Here is a 20,082-nt window from a genome sequence, read left to right as displayed (position 1 = left end):
GTGTAAACTCTATCAAGATTTTAAATGTAAACTATCAAGACACATACAAGAAATGTAATAAACCCAAAACAGAAGTCAGAAGAGAAAACGATAGGGAAAATGCAATACAATACAGTGTCAGGTCTATTTAGTCTGAATAGAACACATATATACTTGCTTTTCTTTAAATCCAGATATGATGTCTATAATCTACTATCTGCACAGTCAAAACTGTATGCCTGTTCAGACATTAAAAAAAATATGTAGAACAAAATTCCGTATGGTATAAACATTCAACAAACAACTTTGTTCTTCACTCTGATTTATTTTTGGCTGAGCACTTCAACAAGAAGATGAAAATATTAACAACTCTATGGAAACTGAACACTTATATTCAGCCACAGAAGTGACTTCAATGATGTTTGAGAACATCAGTGTGTGGAAGAGCTGCTATAGGTGACTCATCCACAGTTCTTTGCCCTTTAAGCTTCATCTTGAATGCAGGATACATGGCAACTAACTAGTGTGGACAACTAACAACTTAAACTCACACCAATATTAAAGGGTTTGAGGCAATCAGTGAATCCCTCCCAACTACCATGTTGGAAATTTGGAGTCAAACCCTTGTCATCATATTCACGCAGCTAGTCTCTTTTAAGTCAATGGTTTCAATTCTTCTCTCATTCGCCCCATCATGTAACTCCACAGGTGTACATGAGAGGAGAATCTCGACATCTGAATAAGGGGAACATGATTTAGCCCTTTCTTCATAAAAACCCTGCCCATTTAAACACACTATCCCCCAGCATCAGGCAGGTCACATGGCAGAGGAGCAGAGTTAAAAAAGGAAATGAATGGGGAACACCTATGGTAGACAGGTGAAGGACACCGCACAAAAAGAGAACTGTTTTTATTTATACAGGGTCTAGTGTAAGACCCAGAATTCATTGCCATTCATTTGGTAAATAATTCACCCAACAGAATGGAAAGTACAAGGAAGCACTTTCCTAGACAGCATTTTTTACCTCCCTCTCATCCCTAAAACAGGTACATGTTAGTAGACAGTGTGGTACCTTTTCTCCTAGTTTGTAATCTGGTGCAGATGACATCTTAATGTTTCTAATATTTATGACTGGTGCATCCTCTTCTGGGAGGGCTGGGGAAAGCTTTTTCTTGCTCTGGATTTTGCCATCAATTTCCTGAATGACTTGTTCAGCCATGTTTTTTGGAAGGGGCTTACCATGCCAGTTTTCCTTATCTTCAATACCTGCATTTAAAATATATAATAAAATGGAATACGTAATAAAAGGAATTAAAGCCCTTAGTCTCAGTCCTTACCAAGGTGAAAGTGCTGAAATCAATGGTTGCTCTAACTGAAGGACTTCACTATTATGCCCATCGTGAACAGTAACTACATCATCCATTCGCATCAAGCAAATAAAAAAACATTAATGCATAACAGAATAGAAAAGATCAAATCCTCGGTATTCTACATCTCTGGGCCTGGAGGAGCAGCCATTCCATGCATGGAACTCCCAGTGGTTCCACCTGGAATTGTGCACTGAGCACCTATAAGACACGGCCCCATAATAGTAACAGAACTTAATTACCAAACACATACACGAATTTCATATGAAGGGCATGTCTTCACTGCAATCGCAGATGTGACTGCAGCTCGGGTTGGCATACATGCACTAGCTGCAATCTAGCATGGATAAAAATAGCAGTGAAGACACAGCGCACAGTCTCTAGTACAGGCTAGCAAGGTAAACACGCACCCAGGGTCCCCGGCAGGCTTCAACATCCCACGCTGAAGCCCATGCCGCCATGGTTTCACTGATATTTTTAGCCATGCTAGCTAAATTAAAGCTAGTGCAGGTATGCCAATCTATGCTGCAAACACACCTTTGACTGTAGTGCAAACATAGCTACAGTGTCAGGAAATACCAGTTAAGTATGTCAAACAGCATTCACGCCCCAAAAACTACATGAACGTCCCATCGTTTAGCTACCTATTCAATCTAAGAAAGACCTATAATTTTACAATATGAATTAAATAGTTTCATACAGTTTTAACCTTGTGTGCCTAACAGTACTGGGAGAAGAACTTAAGCCTTGGCAAAACTCCAGTACTCTTGCTTGCTTAGGTCACGAAAAGATGAGCATTATGCATTCCAATTTCTACTGATCCTTTAGGTGATCAGAAAGAGGAATTCACATCCTCCCACTTAAAATTTGTATTCAAATTCAGCAATGGCAAAGTCCTTAGTGCATTCTGGAGTATAGTTGGCATTTTTATTATAGGCTCAGTGTCATGTAGCCAGCATGCCTTTCTTGCCATGCGAGAACCAATATAAAGCTTTCTGTCAGCCAATACCACCTGAGAAGTACAACCAGTTTGGACAGATTTTTTTTTGTCGTTTACAAGCATTGGGCAGAAATGAGAGGAAACATTAGTTTCCTATACACCGACAAGTGTTAGATATGTTTATTTGTCAGTATCAAAGTGGGAAAAGTACTTTTCAAGGCTAATGAAGTGTTTAAAATAGGGTCTTCAGTGCCACCGTAAATTCCAAGTTAATTCAATAAAGACTCAAGTGGCTTTAGCTACTACAACAGCTTCCTAATGTAACGCATCTTAATGAGAATTACAGATTATGTAAAGTAAGCATGGTATATGATCAAGTCTTGGTGCACTGAGCACTGCACATCTAACATGGATTTAGTGTCATATTTGTGCACACTATCACTCCTTCTGAGCCACAAGAGGTCAGCTGACTCTGCAGCAATGCTACTCCCATCCTCTGCTCAAATGGAGGATTCTCTCTGGATCAGTGTACGGGCAGGGAAGGCCAGGAAGCGAGGTAATTGACCTAAGGGGGATGTGTATTGTCCCCATGGAAATTTTAAAGATGGAGTAATATTGCCTGAGGCTGATTTTCCATGGCATTCTTCCAGATGAGGGAAACCCCTTTAAGGAGAGTCTTAAGGGCAGTCATTAGTGGGCAAAGTTCTGCTATGGTACTGGGGGTGCTCTAAGCACCCAGAGCTCCCACAGAGGCATGAGGCTTCTGCACAGACGGCCTGGTGTTATGTATAGATCTCAAACAACCACCGGGTGAGTAGGCCAGACTCTCTCTTTCCTCTGCAGGGGGGCAAACACTGATGCCTTCCCAAAGGGAGGAATGCAGGAGGAATTCAATGGCAGAAAAACATCATGGAGTCTCCTCCTGCCTCAGGTTTCACCATACAGGAGCATGATCAGACCCACAGTTCGTATCAAATTCCCATCTAGTCCACCAAGCAAAGACCTGATCAGCCTGGGACAGCATCCTCTGTTTTAAGTTGATTAAATAAATATCTAAGATTTAGCTAATAATTTTTTGTAAACTTAAGTTTTACTCAGAAATTTGAAAAGCACTTCAGATAAAGAAAATCAATAGTTTATACATTTCATGAAATTGTTATCGAGGAACTGAGTTTCATATATCAAATGTAGAGATGGAATAAAGAGAGGTTTCATTATCTAGATTAGTCTAAGGTCAGGGTTCAGTGCAAGACCAAATTCTGCCTAGAGTTCAGGTTCATGTTCAACAGCACTGAAATCTCACCAGCTCTTTTTATGAAATTTCAGTCCCAAGTGATAAAGATCCTCAAGAGATCTGGGTAGATTTCAGCCATCTTGCAATTCTGGTTGCATACAACACAGAACTGCAGAAAACTTTAGAGAGGGTTTCAAATTCAAGAAATCCTCTCAAATTCAAAAGGTTGCTGATCTGAGGGTCTGACTTTGGCCTGTTTCTAACCAATCAAATGTTAACTTTACTTACCTTATGTGCTCTTAAATGATCATACCTTTATGAATGCTGTTTGAAACATTCCTCACATATAAATCATACAGACATGTGCCATTAAATTGTCATGTTATTACCTGATATTCCTTTGCCTTTTAAAGTCCTTGCGATAATGGCAGTTGGTTGATTTTTGGTCTGGCCAAAGGCTTTGCAAAGCTCCTCCACACTGTGTCCATCCACTATGAGAGCATGCCAGCTAGGAATGCAAACATACAGATGGTTTCTAAAGGGTTCATACAAATGAATCTCTGCAAGAGTTAGTAATAATTAATAATACTTCCTTATGATACAAGGGGCTCTCAAAGCACTTTAAAAATATTAATTAACACTCATGAAATCAGTAACAATCACACATATTTCAGATGAGTGAAATAAGACAGAGATTAGGTAATTGCCCATGGTCAAACAGCATAACAGTGGCAGGGTGGGGAACAGAACCTAGAACTTTCATCTCGTAGGTCCCTATTCTAACCCACTTTACCACACTTTTTGCCATATAACAGCTACCTTTCATTACAAGAGCAAGTGCCCCAAATTAAAAAAAAAAAAAAAAAAAAAAAAAGAATAAGAACAGACATCTTAAACTGTAAAATAGTGTAATATGGATCAAACTATAATTTGCCTGTGTAACTTCTATAAGGTCCTGTAAATACTTGTGAACACATGTAAAAAGTATTATAGATCTTTAAGCTAGCTGATGACCTTCCAGGAAGCAGTAAAAATATAAAAATATTTATTTTAACAATAATGTTTTCCATGCCCATAAGAGAAAAAGGACATTTTATCCCTTCTTCCTGCCCCCTGTACATCTGAGGCTCCCCCGTTTCTCAAGAGATATAGTACACATCGCCGGATACAGAATTCTTGCATATTTTTTAAAAACAATGTAAGGTCCCTAAAGTACTAGGTAAGCTCCTCTAATAAATCTGCATGAATAAAAGAGCTTTATTAAAAAAAACAAAGATTAAAAAAAAAGTTCAGCTTTGTATTGTTCTTTCAATACAGAAACAAGGATCTGATCCTGACAAGCAGTGAGAATATCCTGCATGGTGCTCTGAGCAGTTATCTGAATTCAACTCACATTTTAATATGCATATTTGAAAATACCTGGAAAACAGACACAACACATGGTTTCAAGAAAAGAGGAAACTGAACTTCTTCCAACCACATACCCAAAGGCTTCGCAGCGTTTTTGGTAGATCTCAACATGATGCTGCAGAGGTGTAGGGTCACTTTGTCCAAGACGGTTAATGTCAAGTATAGCAACCAGATTGTCCAGCTTGTAGAACCCAGCAAAGGCCATTGCCTCCCAAACGGAGCCTTCAGATAGTTCCCCATCCCCAAGCAGACAATAGACTCGATAGCTAGAAAAGGGTGGGTTTTTTTAAAGTTAGTCAGTATGTCAAGTTACATAAAAAACAGGACACAATATTCAATTAGGATTATACAAAACTAGTATGAATCTCATTAAATAGAATTGACTAAAAATATTATAGTCTTTCTCTGTTTAAGTGTATGGTCTTTTTCCTTAGATTTTTTCCCCCACGCTGGTTAATACAATCTGTGACTGATTTAAACTCCCACATTGGTACAGTGTTGTACACTTGTAGAAATGATTGAGGTTTGTAGTATCTGGTACTGAAACTGTTGGAGTGAGAATATTGGAATATATGGATCATTGGGTCTGTTAAATACTCCTGGGGGAATTCTGTGCCACTGCGCCATGCAGAATTTTACAGAAATTACTGATGTGCGTGCAGAATTCTCGACACCACTAGGGGCCATTATATCTGGCAGAGCCCAGCTCACAAATAGAAGACAAAGCCGGGGAGAGGGGGACGGAACTGGAGGGTTCCCAGCTGTTGCAGTTCCCAGCACCCCCTGAAGGAAGGAGGTGGCATGCAGGAAACTCTGTGCAAGCCCAGGACCCAGCATCAGGCTGTTTCTCCCTCTGGATCCCTGGGCTCTAGGAAGGTAGGGGATATAAGTGTCTGAGCTGGGGGTGGGGATGTCTGGGCGGCGGGGGACGGCTGGGCTCTGGAAGGGGGGAGGAAAAGAGAGGGGCAGAGATAAAAAAACTGGGCTGTCATAGGGGTTTCTTTAACTCTCTACTCCTGTGGGAATTTTTGTGTGTCTGTATTGTTACAGACATATTTGCTGACAGTATTTTGAAATAAATTACCAAAATAATTGAAACTGGTGTGATTATATAGTGTTATTTTGACTATGTAAAATAAATTAAAAATTATGATAGGGAATAATTAAACTCCAGAGAAAAAACTTTTACAGACAGGTTTCTCTCATATGTATAGAAAACCATGTATAGTAAATTAATTTTTTTTCCAGAATACCATTTATCATATTTCAACATTTTGATTCTTTGAATCTTTTGGTTTACATGAAAAAAAGTTTGTTCTCACCATAGGTCTTTGTGAAATTTTACAGTTTTCCTATTGATTTCAATGGGAGTAAGATTGTGCCCAAATACTATTCTGTATTATGCCACTAGTTATTTAAAATCAAATTCAAAATCTCTTTAATAGTTCACAAGATCTTCCACTATTTTAGTCCAAATACCACTCCAGTTCTAAATGTGCAACCCTCACAGGTAAGTTTACAAAATACTTGGCAATGTGTGTCCCTGTATAAGAATGCTGTTGAGCACAAATACTAAAAAAAAAATATTAAAAATGGTAAATATAATGTGAAATGTATTGTATTCTTACATCCCTTGCCTCCAGACCCAAGTCTATTGTGTGATATATTGATAGGGAGGAAATGCTCCATTAATGGCAATTATAATGGTGATAGAATGCAGTTGCAAGCTAAGATACACGTAACCTTGGGAAAGGAGTTGTAAAAATGAATCTTATTATAATTAAAGCTGGAGTGAACATGCCTGTTAAACACTGTCACTGTGACTAGGCAAGATCATTGACAATGCAGGAAACTATTTGAGGATTGCTTTTTGCTTCCTCATTTTATTTCCTCATTTCAGCAGTTCCATTTAGTATACGCCTTAGAAAAAACACCTACATTTTCATTTCAGAGAAACCATAAGTCAGACTGGGCTAAACTATATAGTAAGAATATGCATGATCATCCATAGCAAATATAAAAGAATTATATAGTTTTGCAGACTATTTCCACATATACTGAACTCATTCTTAGGCAAAACTCACAGTGACAGGAGTATTACCTGAGCATGGACTGCTGGATTCAGCCCTTTATGCTTTATCTTTTGTCACCATTTCTTTTTTGGATGGCCACATAGGACTCCATGTAAAACAAATACTGCCTGTTGACTATCACAACAGAAATATATTTACCTTCAAATATATAATTTTAAAACAAAATTGAGTAAAAGGCTATTAAAATTAAGTATTAGAAGAGCTACTAAACTATTCCATATTATCATAGTAACGGTCATCTACTAAAGCACACTTCATAAGATGCTGGCCTAAACTTGATAATTCACTCAGACAAATTACAATTCCACACGTATTGGCTGCTTTCCAACACTACATGTAGTACCACTATTTGCTGCCAGTAATCACAGGGTAAATTATTCCTACAACTACCACCTATTCAACTGTATTAAAATCAGAAAATTATCTTTCACAGAAATGATTTTAAGCTAATGAAGTGTAGGGTTTATTACTATATTAACTTAGCAAGCTGCATTTGAATGTGCTAAAACTGTCATATAATATACATCAACTGTATTAGATTGCTTTCTTCCTCAAACCATGTGTCTTTTGACATCTACTTTCCTTGTCCTCCACCCCGACAAATGGAAGAAATGGTCATTCCTGTTCCACTGGAGTTGCACGGATTTCCGTTGACATTTTGGACCCCTATTTACAGCCCAGCAGTGCTCCCATTGATTTTAATAGGTGCACAACCAGGTCCTTGTGCTTCATATTTTCTTCACCACCTGTCTTTACCCTGTAACAACTATATTCAGCGAGGTTCTTCCCCGTGGGCATAACCGCTTTGAAAGAACAGTAGTTCTCCATATGCTGAAGGCTTGTGGCTACTCCAAATAGCATGCCACCTTCCCTCTTCAGGAATAGTAATATCACCCTTGTAACTTTGTCTGGTTACACAGGAACAGCATACATCAATTTTTGCCAGTCCTTGAATCTGTGCAATTTTATTAGCTAGGCCTCTCAATTGGCCAAACTGAATTTGGAGTTGGGGAAAGGAGTGGAAAATAATGGAATAAATCATTTTTGATCAGAGTAAGAATACAATCGGTTTTCTCAGCATTTTTTTTTTCTCCCCTACACATCTACAAACACTAAACACTGAAAAGGATTACCTGGCTTTATCAAAGTATTTGCCAGTATAGGCCATACCGCAGGCAGCACCAAGTCCCTGACCAAGGGATCCAGTAGCTACATCAGTGAATGGTTGTTTCTGAAAATAAAAAAGCAAGTTACTTTGCAGTTAAGAACTTCAGAGACTAAATTCACAGGACTAAATCCTGTCTTGATGAGAAAGCCCATTCCCACTCCAGTAGACTCTCACAGCAGCAGGACAGGATTCCAATCTGGCACTAAGAAGAGATTAAAGAGATGGGCCCAGGCCAAGATCCACTCTAAATCAAGCTTGTAGATTTCGGCACATTTGAATGGAGTCAAAGTCCCTAAGCATGCTGCCCTGTCCCCTTTCTCCACTGGCAGTACAGCTGGCTTAGCAGCCACAGTGCCGCTGGCTAACTGCCCTGCAGCTATAAATTGATCCCATCAGAGAGAGGGTGGAAGTGGTAGATTAGGAGTTGACACTGAAAAGAACATTAGCTTCCAACAAATAATCTGAGGTGCCTTGCTTGAAAAAACCTTCTCTTACTCTTCTCCCTGGGGTAGCGTTAGTGACAGCAAAGAGCTAATGGCTCTGGAGGGGAGGCTCCATCAGGAGTGGGGGTGAAAAGCCACTGAGGCAATCGATAAGCTTCCTTCGAAACCAGGAGATGTTACATCAGAGTTTCCCCATAGGGAAAGAAGATGAACCATGCTGGAACTCCATAAAAGTGGTTTGCATGGAGACATCGTTGGTGCTTATAACTTTACCAAAATGTTAAGATTCATATTCTTGGGCATCCACTTCTATTGGGACATCCAGTTCTCTATTTTGCTAACCACCATCTTCTTAAAAAAATAAATAAATAAAAAATCTTTGACTTTACTGTGCAGTAGTTAGCAAACAGAACTTGTTGCATAAAATGCACAGACTTCCTGATTCACATGAAGCTCCAATTTTAAATAATTATTAAGCTTATTCCTCAAATACTTACTGGTACAGGGTGTCCTTCCAAAATGGAATCAATTTTCCGCAAGTTTAATAATTCTGCTTCTGGTAGGAAGCCTGCCTCAGCCCAGGCAGCGTACAGAATTGGTGCCGCATGGCCCTAGAAAGAAAAACAAATTCTAAACAAAGAGCAACTTTTCACAGTATCTCGATAACAAAACAAAACAAAAATGGGTAAATAAGATAAATTTAGCTCTGTGGACCCTTTATGTCCACCAAAAGTTTCTTTTTAATGTGAGGGACCAAGTTCTAAAATGCTTGCAAACAAATCACTGCTTCATATTGCCTCTAAGCCCTTTGAGTTCCTTTCAGAGACCTGGGATTTCCACAGATTCTTGCTTTTACTTTCTCCATGGTCCAGGCCTGCACTACAATAATTAGACTTCTAGCCAAGAAAGACTGAATGTGACTTCCTTCATACCTATTTTAAAACTCTTATAGGAGGTCATACTTGAGAAGGGATAGGTTCTCTCTCAGGTAGGTACGTCTAATCTCATGGAAGACTTCAAGTATCAAGACAGACACCTTAACATGGACTCTGTATTCGATGAGGAGCCAGTGCAAAGAATGAAGTACTGGGTGATATACCCATGGCGACCAGTGTTTCTGAATAGATGGGATGTTGAGTTTTGTTCCACCTGGATCTTTTTGAGGGTGTATGGATTTAAGATTAGATACAGTGATAACAATCAAGATTAGAGGTCTTGAATTCACAGGTCACTGTGGCCAGGTCTGAATCGGATATGAATGGGTATAATCTTCTGGTCAACTGCAGATGAAGTGGTCATTTTTTGGTAACCGTAGCTACTTTGGCACCCAATAGCTCTAGGAATCCAAAAGGAACCCAAAGCTGTTGAGCAGTTTAGCAATTCAAGGGCAGGAGCCTTCAACATTGCGGGGGTGGGGCTGGGGGGTATCTAAGCAGAATCAATTACTTTGAAGTGATTCCCTCTTTCTATCAGCAGCATCTCAAAATTTGTCTGGTTTCTTTAGCTACCTTATCCTCGTCCAGGATTCATATAGGCATCAAGGAAGCTGAGAGACAGCACTGTTTCTGTTTTACGCAAAGGATATACAGAGATGGCTAGAGAAATTGCTATAGACATTTCCTCTGCAGCGGGTGACTACCTTTGTAATGTCCCAGACTTCAGCCTGGTCATATGAAAACTCAAGATTTCCTATTTGCAGCCCATTCTGCAGCCTGCTGGGATGCTCCCTAGTTTCAAACAACATCCGGTACAGAGCTCCACAACTACTTTTGCCACTTTTACTTAACAATACCTGACATTTGAAATGCCACTCATCATAACGTCTTCCAAAGAGCTTTGTAAACTTAAATATATACTAAGGGATCACTGCATCTGCCACTGAAGACGCTAGCAATATGCCAGCGGTTTAACAGAATTAAACACTACAGAACAGTTCAGAATAGAAAATAGAGGACATCAGACAGACACTAAATAACAAGGATGTAATTACCTGAGCTGAAATTTAGCCAGAATTCCAAGCTATCATCCAACTCCGGCTAAAAGTGCCAAGGAAACTTTGATGACCTCAAGCAGTCAGGACATTTGTTTTATGTCTTAGCTGAATACACCTTCAGGAGCACTGTTCTCTTTAGTACTTTACTAGTGCATAGGGGAAGAATGTCATCCACTGAACTACCAACGCTGCTGCCTACCATGCTCCTTGTAAGGCTCCCGACAAATTACTAAACTGACAAAGCTTAACATCAGAGCTCTGAAAGGATCACAGTAAAGGCAGCATGGCCACAGAGAGAAGAGATGTCACAGAAAGCTTAACCATAACTTATGCGTGAAAAATATACATAATGGCATAATTTCTTGGAACATTAAAAAATAACCTTTGCCTTAAGATGACTTTGCTTCTGGATATATTTCACGGACAGTACCGGGAAAGAATATATAATTTGTAATTAAACAACTTAACTGCTTAAATAGGTTGTATGTTACACCAACACACCGATGCTTAGAAATCTGGCAATTCCTTTCAGGCACTACGCTTACCCTTTCCCATGTTCAGCAAGATTTTATTTGGCATTTTCCTCTTTTGTTGCATATAATAATCTTAAAAGTCTTTTGAAAAGATTTGTATTGTCATTACTAGAGCTGTGTACTGACAAGGACCCGAAAGTATGACAGTGAATAGTAGTCAAGAAAACAGGTATGTTTATTTAACAAACAACTAATCTATGAATCAGATTGAGAAGGTATAGCACAGCTAGTTCTGGTTCTTACCTTTGAGAGTACAAACCGGTCATTGCTGGAGTTTCGGGGATCTTTCGCTTTGTACCTCATGGTATGAAAAAAGAGCACGGACATGATCTCTGCTGCACTGCAACATGATGTCGGGTGGCTACAAGACAAAGCCAATACAAGATTATTGCTGCTGCCCACTGTCAACTTGCTTTCATATCATTAGAATACCACCGTGCCAGTACTCTAAGCCTCATCATTAAAATACACAACTAAGTGTTTTTGATAACCCCTATCATTTGGTATTATCCTACTGCTGATTAGCTATACTTTGAGAGCGTCCCATGTCTGTTATCTAAACCAAAGTGGATGTTAAAATGCAGGTCTTAGTGATAAGGCACTGGCTTATCTGTTTGTGCACTCCATTCTTGAAACCAAGGAATGTCATCACAATCAGCAATTCTAAGGTGTAAGAGAGAATATGCAATACGGTGCTTGAAATTTATCAGTAAGAGTGAAATTCATCCTGAAGCAGAGGGCATGAGCAGAGGTCTCCATGCCACTCAGAACTCACATTAAGTGAGCAGAGTTAAGTGTGGTATAGTGTCTTGTGCAGACCCTTTGCACAGGGGAGAATTTCACCCTCGAAATGCTGCGTGTTTTATTTTTGCAAAGAGTTCTGGGACATTTAGAACTGTACTACATAAATCCCAATTATATTCTATCTTATATCATAAGAGCAGCTAACATAAAGGGACTTTGAGAGAATGTGTCTTATAAGACAGTATTAAATAATAGACACATTCCTCCATTTTATTTTCATGTCAATAAAACGCATTTTTAGGTAGTGAAAATTGGAAGGATAATTTAATGATAATCAGTTTATTTGCAGTAATTTTAAAAACATGATCAGTTCTGTAACTGAAAAATGATGGATTTGTTTGATTTTTAACAAATGGAAAGATGAGTATTTTCTATATTTACAGTCTGAAATATTGAGCCAGTGAATACATTTCAGTAGTTGATACATTTTGGGGGCAATCTTGCTTCCATTAATGTCAGGAGCACTTTTGCCATAGACTTCAAAGAGAGCACAAAGGAATACTTCAACCATAATTTACTACAGAAGCTCAGAGAAGTGTGCACTCCCATTTCAGAAGTACTCATGCCACAGCATATCAACCAGAAATGGGTAAACATGAAAAATGTTGTTTCCAGCTCTGGATGGCAAACTACTGGGCTGTAGTGTTTCAAATGTCACAGAAAGGTACTCTCACACTGTTACTTGTGTTCACTATAACTTAAATAATTTCCATCTGAAATTACTATCCACCCTTGTATAGTCAGTCTATGGTACCACTGCCCAACAAACGAACACAAAAAATTGTATACCTGGCTGTGATTTATAAACGTCTCTGTAGATACACATGAAAAAACAGTCTTAACATTAAATGCATTCCTAATAGAAGGCATTTTTAGCCACCTTTTAACAGGGCCTCTGGTTTTCACCATTTATTTGCAAACCACCTAGCAGGTATTTTTGGGATCTTTACTAGACCCCAAAGTAGCAATTTTCAGGCATTTATTGATATGAAACAGGACTATTCTTGATCTCAGCACTCACAGTGTGATGATTTAATTTAGGCTGTAGACATCAACACTGGGCTTGGAAGGAAACTCCAGTGTTCAAATTATAGAGTGGTTTTCTTGTCTACAGATATTTACCATTAAGTTTTTAATGATATTCATTTAAAACCTGAAGCCCTATTTGTAAAGCAAGAACAGTTTAGTCAAGAAGTCACACAGCAAAACTTTTATTTTCCATTTCTACATTTCCCATGCATGTTAGGATTCATAAGACAGTTTACAGTAGAACTTACATCAGAATACACTTTTGCTAGCGACACTTTTCTCCCGCCCCTGTAATACTCTCTTATTTCAATTTGAAGTAAGTTAGACACATGCAAACACACTAGCAAAATGCAAAGTAAAGATTAGTGTCCATCCCTTAAGTAAGTACTCACAAACAGGGAACCAAAATAATTAGGTTTAAACCATGATTCAAACATATATTAGTAAATATTTATACATGAGTTAATCATTAAACCTTACATGCTCATTTAAAGTTTTCATTCTTTTAATTGTATTAACTTTATACTTAACCATATTTCTATGAACTCTCGGTCTTGGGAAAAAAGGTTTTAAGCAACCTAGAATGGTGAGCATGTGAAAAAAAATAAAAAATGTATAAAAATATAAGAAGTCAACTCCAAAAATATGCTTGTAGAACTACTGGTTAATTAAATGCTTTTTTAATTATAGAAAATAATCCAAGATGAGATTGATTTCCAGTATCCGATGTACAGTCTCAAACCAGCGTACAGAATTTTGTTTAATCAGATGAAATATGATGGTCTATTATTGTAGTCATTTTTAATTTTATTAGAATACAGAGAGCTCCACCAGTGCTAAATTACATTAAAACCCAAGGCACTGTTTATTAGGTCTGAGTCTTTAGAAAAGAAGTTATTTAAATTACTATTAAGAGAAAAATATGGCAAATAATATCTTTACTTTATTCATCAGAATACACTTCCAGATTCCATTCAGAATGGACATCCAATTTTGAATTTTAAAAACACAGTGTGGTTTGTAAACTTCATTGCCAGCTGGCTTTTATAGAAGGGCCACCACACTTTTGAACCTGTTTCCATTAAACAAGAGATTACAAGGAATTAGGTTCTGTATCTTGGGCTTTTGGGGTGAAATCCTGGCTCTGTTGATGGGATCAGGTTTTCAGTCTTGATATGTATGTAAATTGCTACACACTTCAGCTAAAAAGGGCTTAATTAAAAAGAACAATAATGCCAAAAAAGAAAGAATGAATGCCAAAACTAAAAAAGGATAATTCTAATGTAGCAAGATCTGTTCATATCCCAAGTTGTGAAACGTAACAGCTTCTAAAGAAATCCCTGCAGCTTCCACTTTTAAGAGTCTTATCAAATCTCACAAGGAAACCATTGTTTCAAGAACTGCAGAAGTTCACCCTTTAGTTTTTTCCTCAAACACCGTATCTCCTAACAGTTAAGATTCTATAAGCTTTGGCCAATCAACTGCTGGCATTAATAAAAGGACCATCTTCTTCTCTGTGCAAAACCAACGAAGATGCAGCGCCAAATATGGCAGCTCGGCCTTCACAATTAGCTAAGCCAAATGCACCAGCTGGAAAAAAAAAATTCATGCAGAAGCTCACCTGACCAAAATAAAATAAAATAAAATAATAAAAAAAGAGAGTCACCTTCATCATTATGTGTGATTGGCTTAGAGTCCCATATTAACGAGGCTCAATTTTAAGGAAGCTGGCAGGATTCATTTGCAAGCATTGCACTCTTATCACTGTGGGTATGTCTACACTACGGAATAAGGTCGAATTTATAGAAGTCGGTTTTTTAGAAATCGGTTTTATATATTCGAGTGTGTGTGTCCCCACAGAAAATGCTCTAAGTGCATTAACTCGGCGGAGCGCTTCCACAGTACCGAGGCTAGAGTCGACTTCCAGAGCGTTGCACTGTGGATAGCTATCCCACAGTTCCCGCAGTCTCCGCTGCCCATTGGAATTCTGGGTTGAGATCCCAATGCCTGATGGGGCTAAACATTGTCGCGGGTGGTTCTGGGTACATATCGTCAGGCCCCTGTTCCCTCCCTCCCTCTGTGAAAGCAAGGGCAGACAATCGTTTCGCGCCTTTTTTCCTGAGTTACCTGTGCAGACGCCATACCACGGCAAGCATGCAGCCCGCTCAGGTAACCGTCACCGTATGTCTCCTGGGTGCTGGCAGACGCGCTACGGCTTTGCTACACAGTAGCAGCAACCCCTTGCCTTGTGGCAGCAGACGGTACAGTACGACTGGTAGCCGTCATCGTCATGTCCGAGGTGCTCCTGGCCACGTTGGACAGACATGGGCGCAGGGATTTAATTTAGAGTGACTTGACCAGGTCATTCTCTTTAGTCCTGCAGTCAGTCCTATTGAACCGTCTTATGGTGAGCAGGCAGGCGATACGGATTGCTAGCAGTCGTACTGTACCATCTTCTGCCGGGCAGGCAAGAGATGAGGATTGCTAGCAGTCGTATTGTACCATCTTCTGCCAGGCAGGCAAGAGATGAGGATGGCTAGCAGTCGTACTGTACCATCTTCTGCCGAGCAGCCATGAGATGTGGATGGCATGCAGTCCTTCTGCACCGTCTGCTGCCAGCCAAAGATGTAAAAGATAGATGGAGTGGATCAAATCAAGAAATAGACCAGATTTGTTCTGTATTCATTTGCTTCCCCCCCTCCCCCGTCTAGGGGACTCATTCTTCTAGATCACACTGCAGTCACTCACAGAGGTGCAGCGAGGTAAATCTAGCCATGTATCAATCAGAGGCCAGGCTAACCTCCTGGTTCCAATAAGAACAATAACTTAGGTGCACCATTTCTTATTGGAACCCTCCGTGAAGTCCTGCCTGAAATACTCCTTGATGTAAAGACACCCCCTTTGTTGATTTTAGCTCCCTGAAGCCAACCCTGTAAGCCGTGTCGTCAGTCGCCCCTCCCTCCGTCAGAGCAATGGCAGACAATCGTTCCGCGCCTTTTTTCTGTGCGGACGCCATACCAAGGCAAGCATGGAGGCCGCTCAGCTCACTTTGGCAATTAGGAGCACATTAAACACCACACGCATTATCCAGCAGTATATGCAGCACCAGAACCTGGCAAAGCGATACCGGGCGAGGAGGCGACGTCAGCGCGGTCACGTGAGTGATCAGGACATGGACACAGATTTCTCTGAAAGCATGGGCCCTGCCAATGCATGCATCATGGTGCTAATGGGGCAGGTTCATGCTGTGGAACGCCGATTCTGGGCTCGGGAAACAAGCACAGACTGGTGGGACCGCACAGTGTTGCAGGTCTGGGATGATTCCCAGTGGCTGCGAAACTTTCGCATGCGTAGGGGCACTTTCATGGAACTTTGTGACTTGCTTTCCCCTGCCCTGAAGCGCATGAATACCAAGATGAGAGCAGCCCTCACAGTTGAGAAGCGAGTGGCGATAGCCCTGTGGAAGCTTGCAATGCCAGACAGCTACCGGTCAGTTGGGAATCAATTTGGAGTGGGCAAATCTACTGTGGGGGCTGCTGTGATGCAAGTAGCCCATGCAATCAAATATCTGCTAATATCAAGGGTAGTGACCCTAGGAAATGTGCAGGTCATAGTGGATGGCTTTGCTGCAATGGGATTCCCTAACTGTGGTGGGGCCATAGACGGAACCCATATCCCTATCTTGGCACCGGAGCACCAAGCCGCCGAGTACATAAACCACAAGGGGTACTTTTCGATAGTGCTGCAAGCACTGGTGGATCACAAGGGACGTTTCACCAACATCAACGTGGGATGGCTGGGAAAGGTGCATGACGCTCGCATCTTCAGGAACTCTGGTCTGTTTCAAAAGCTGCAGGAAGGGACTTTATTTCCAGACCAGAAAATAACTGTTGGGGATGTTGCAATGCCTATATGTATCCTTGGGGACTCAGCCTACCCCTTAATGCCATGGCTCATGAAGCCGTAAACAGGCAGCCTGGACAGTAGTCAGGAGCTGTTCAACTACAGGCTGAGCAAGTGCAGAATGGTGGTAGAATGTGCATTTGGACGTTTAAAGGCGCGCTGGCGCAGTTTACTGACTCGCTTAGACCTCAGCGAAACCAATATTCCCACTGTTATTACTGCTTGCTGTGTGCTCCACAATATCTGTGAGAATAAGGGGGAGACGTTTATGGCGGGGTGGGAGGTTGAGGCAAATCGCCTGGCTGCTGGTTACGCGCAGCCAGACACCAGGGCGGTTAGAAGAGCACAGGAGGGCGTGGTACGCATCAGAGAAGCTTTGAAAACCAGTTTCATGACTGGCCAGGCTACGGTGTGAAAGTTCTGTTTGTTTCTCCTTGATGAAACCCCCCGCCCCTTGGTTCACTCTACTTCCCTGTAAGCTAACCACCCGCCCCTCCTCCCTTCAATCACCGCTTGCAGAGGCAATAAAGTCATTGTTGCTTCACATTCATGCATTCTTTATTCATTCATCACACAAATAGGGGGATGACTACCAAGGTAGCCCAGGAGGGGTGGTGGAGGAGGGAAGGAAAATGCCACACAGCATTTTAAGCACAGCACATTAAAAGTTTACAACTTTAAAATTTATTGAATGACAGCCTTCTTTTTTTGGGGCAATCCTCTGTGGTGGAGTGGCTGGTTGGCCGGAGGCCCCCCCCCCGCATTCTTGGGCGTCTGGGTGTGGAGGCTATGGAATTTGGGGAGGAGGGCGGTTGGTTACAGAGGGGCTGCAGTGGCAGTCTGTGCTCCAGCTGCCTTTGCTGCAGCTCAGCCATACACTGGAGCATACTGGTTTGGTCCGCCAGCAGCCTCAGCATTGAATCCTGCCTCCTCTCATCACGCTGCCGCCACATTTGAGCTTCAGCCCTCTCTTCAGCCTGCCACCTCTCCTCCCGGTCATTTTGTGGTTTCCTGCACTCTGACATTATTTGCCTCCACACATTTGTCTGTGCTCTGTCTGTGTGGGAGGACAGCATGAGCTCGGAGAAAATTTCATCGCGAGTGCGTTTTTTTTTCTTTCTAAGCTTCACTAGGCTCTGGGAAGGAGAAGATCCTGTGATCATTGAAACACATGCAGCTGGTGGAGAAAAAAAAAGGGACAGCGGTATTTAAAAAGACACATTTTATAAAACAGTGGCTACACTCTTTCACGGTAAACCTTGCTGTTAACATTACATACATAGCACATGTGCTTTCGTTACAAGGTCGCATTTTGCCTCCCCCCACTGTGTGGCTACCCCCTCAACCTTCCCCCCTCCCTGTGGCTAACAGCGGGGAACATTTCTTTTTAGCCACAGGCAAACAGCCCAGCAGGAATGGGCTCCTCTGAGTGTCCCCTGAAGAAAAGCACTCTACTTCAACCAGGTGACCATGAATTATATCTCACTCTCCTGAGGATAACACAGAGAGATAAAGAACGGATGTTGTTTGAATGCCAGCAAACATACACTGCAATGCTTTGTTCTACAATGATTCCCGAGTACGTGTTACTGGCCTGGAGTGGTAAAGTGTCCTACCATGAAGGACGCAATAAGGCTGCCCTCCCCGGAAACCTTTTGCAAAGGCTTTAGGCGTACAGCTAGGAGAACCGCGAATGCCAGGGCAAAGTAATCCTTTCACATGCTTGCTTTTAAACCATGTATAGTATTTTAAAAGGTACACTCACCAGAGGTCCCTTCTCCGCCTGCTGGGTCCAGGAGACAGCCTTGGGTAGGTTCGGGGGGTACTGGCTCCAGGTCCAGGGTGAGAAACAGTTTCTGGCTGTCGGGAAAACCGGTTTCTCCGCTTGCTTGCTGTGAGCTATCTTCTTCGTCCCCAAAACCTGCTTCCGTATTGCCTCCATCTCCATTGAAGGAGTCAAATACGGCTGGGGTAGTGGTGGCTGAACCCCCTAAAATGGCATGCAGCTCATCATAGAAGCGGCATGTTTGGGGCACTGCTTCGGGTCCCTGTTATGGCCTCTGTCCTTCATGCCCTGGGAGATTTTGACAAAGGTTTTGGCATTTCGAAAACTGGAACAGAGTTCTGATAGCACGGATTCCTCTCCCCAAACAGTGATCAGATCCCGTACCTCCCGTTCGGTCCATGCTGGAGCTCTTTTGCGATTCTGGGACTCCATCATGGTCACCTGTGCTGATGAGCTCTGCATGGTCACCTGCAGCTTGCCACGCTGGCCAAACAGGAAATGAGATTTAAAAGTTCGCGGTTCTTTTCCTGTCTACCTGGCCAGTGTATCTGAGTTGAGAGTGCTGTCCAGAGCGGTCACAATGGAGCACTCTGGGCTAGCTCCCGGAGGCCAATACCATTGAATTGTGTCCACAGTACCCTAAATTCGAGCCAGCAACGTCGATTTAAGCGCTAATCCACTTGTCAGGGGTGGAGTAAGGAAATTGATTTTAAGAGCCCTTTAAGTCGAAATAAAGGGCTTCATTGTGTGGACGGGTGCAGGTTTACATCGATTTAACGCTGCTAAATTCGACCTAAAGTCCTAGTGTAGACCAGGGCTGTGAAGCAACAAGACTGCCATCAACACAGTTGTGCAAGACGATTTATTAAAACAAGGAATAGAAACACATAATCCCAGACATCTGTAACTATGGACACTCTTGGGTGATGAACAGGAGCAACAATCTTAATTCTGAATTACCTAAATTTTGTAGTTTTTGTTAACTGAAATACTGATTTTATATTTATTAATCTATTTTGATTCCCAAATATAATTGCAGTGGATTAACAGGAGAATTAAAACAAAACCACTCTTTGCCCATAAACTTCATTTTTTCACTGGAACAGCCTTAGCACCTCTAAATTTCACATACAATCATCTTGCAGGATCAGGTTTCCAGATCCTTTAGTCCTCATTCAGACAAAGCTCCCATTGTCTTCAATGAGAGTTTTTTTATGAGAAAACACTGCAGTAACTAGTTAATATAGCTACCACCTCACAACACTGCTTGCAACACAGGTCATAGTTCACAAAGTCACTTCCTTCAAGGAAGTCCACAAGTTCTCTTTTGTTCTTAACTGCTTTAATTTCAAGCATTTCCTGTATTTTTTCTTAATCCTATTGCTCACAAATCATCTTT

At 41.2% G+C, this 20,082-nt stretch overlaps 1 protein-coding gene across 2 annotated transcripts in view; it reads right to left on the bottom strand.

Moving 5' to 3' along the window:
* Nucleotides 1–20,082, bottom strand: part of TKT (transketolase) — a 44,560-nt gene that overhangs the window by 20,397 nt on the left and 4,081 nt on the right. For both annotated transcript variants that reach the window (XM_073351563.2, XM_073351562.2), the window contains exons 2-7: nucleotides 11,405–11,522; nucleotides 9,133–9,246; nucleotides 8,158–8,255; nucleotides 5,006–5,197; nucleotides 3,911–4,029; nucleotides 1,053–1,246 (exon numbers count right to left, since the gene is read on the bottom strand). In XM_073351563.2, coding sequence (XP_073207664.1) covers nucleotides 1,053–1,246; nucleotides 3,911–4,029; nucleotides 5,006–5,197; nucleotides 8,158–8,255; nucleotides 9,133–9,246; nucleotides 11,405–11,522 — 835 coding nt within the window. The remainder of the gene's footprint in view (nucleotides 1–1,052; nucleotides 1,247–3,910; nucleotides 4,030–5,005; nucleotides 5,198–8,157; nucleotides 8,256–9,132; nucleotides 9,247–11,404; nucleotides 11,523–20,082) is intronic.

The sequence above is a fragment of the Lepidochelys kempii genome, chromosome 7 (genome assembly GCF_965140285.1).
Source record: "Lepidochelys kempii isolate rLepKem1 chromosome 7, rLepKem1.hap1, whole genome shotgun sequence".
NCBI lineage: Eukaryota > Metazoa > Chordata > Testudines > Cheloniidae > Lepidochelys > Lepidochelys kempii.
The sequence above is the reverse complement of the archived record's forward strand: the minus strand, read 5'-3'. Positions and strand labels throughout refer to the sequence as shown.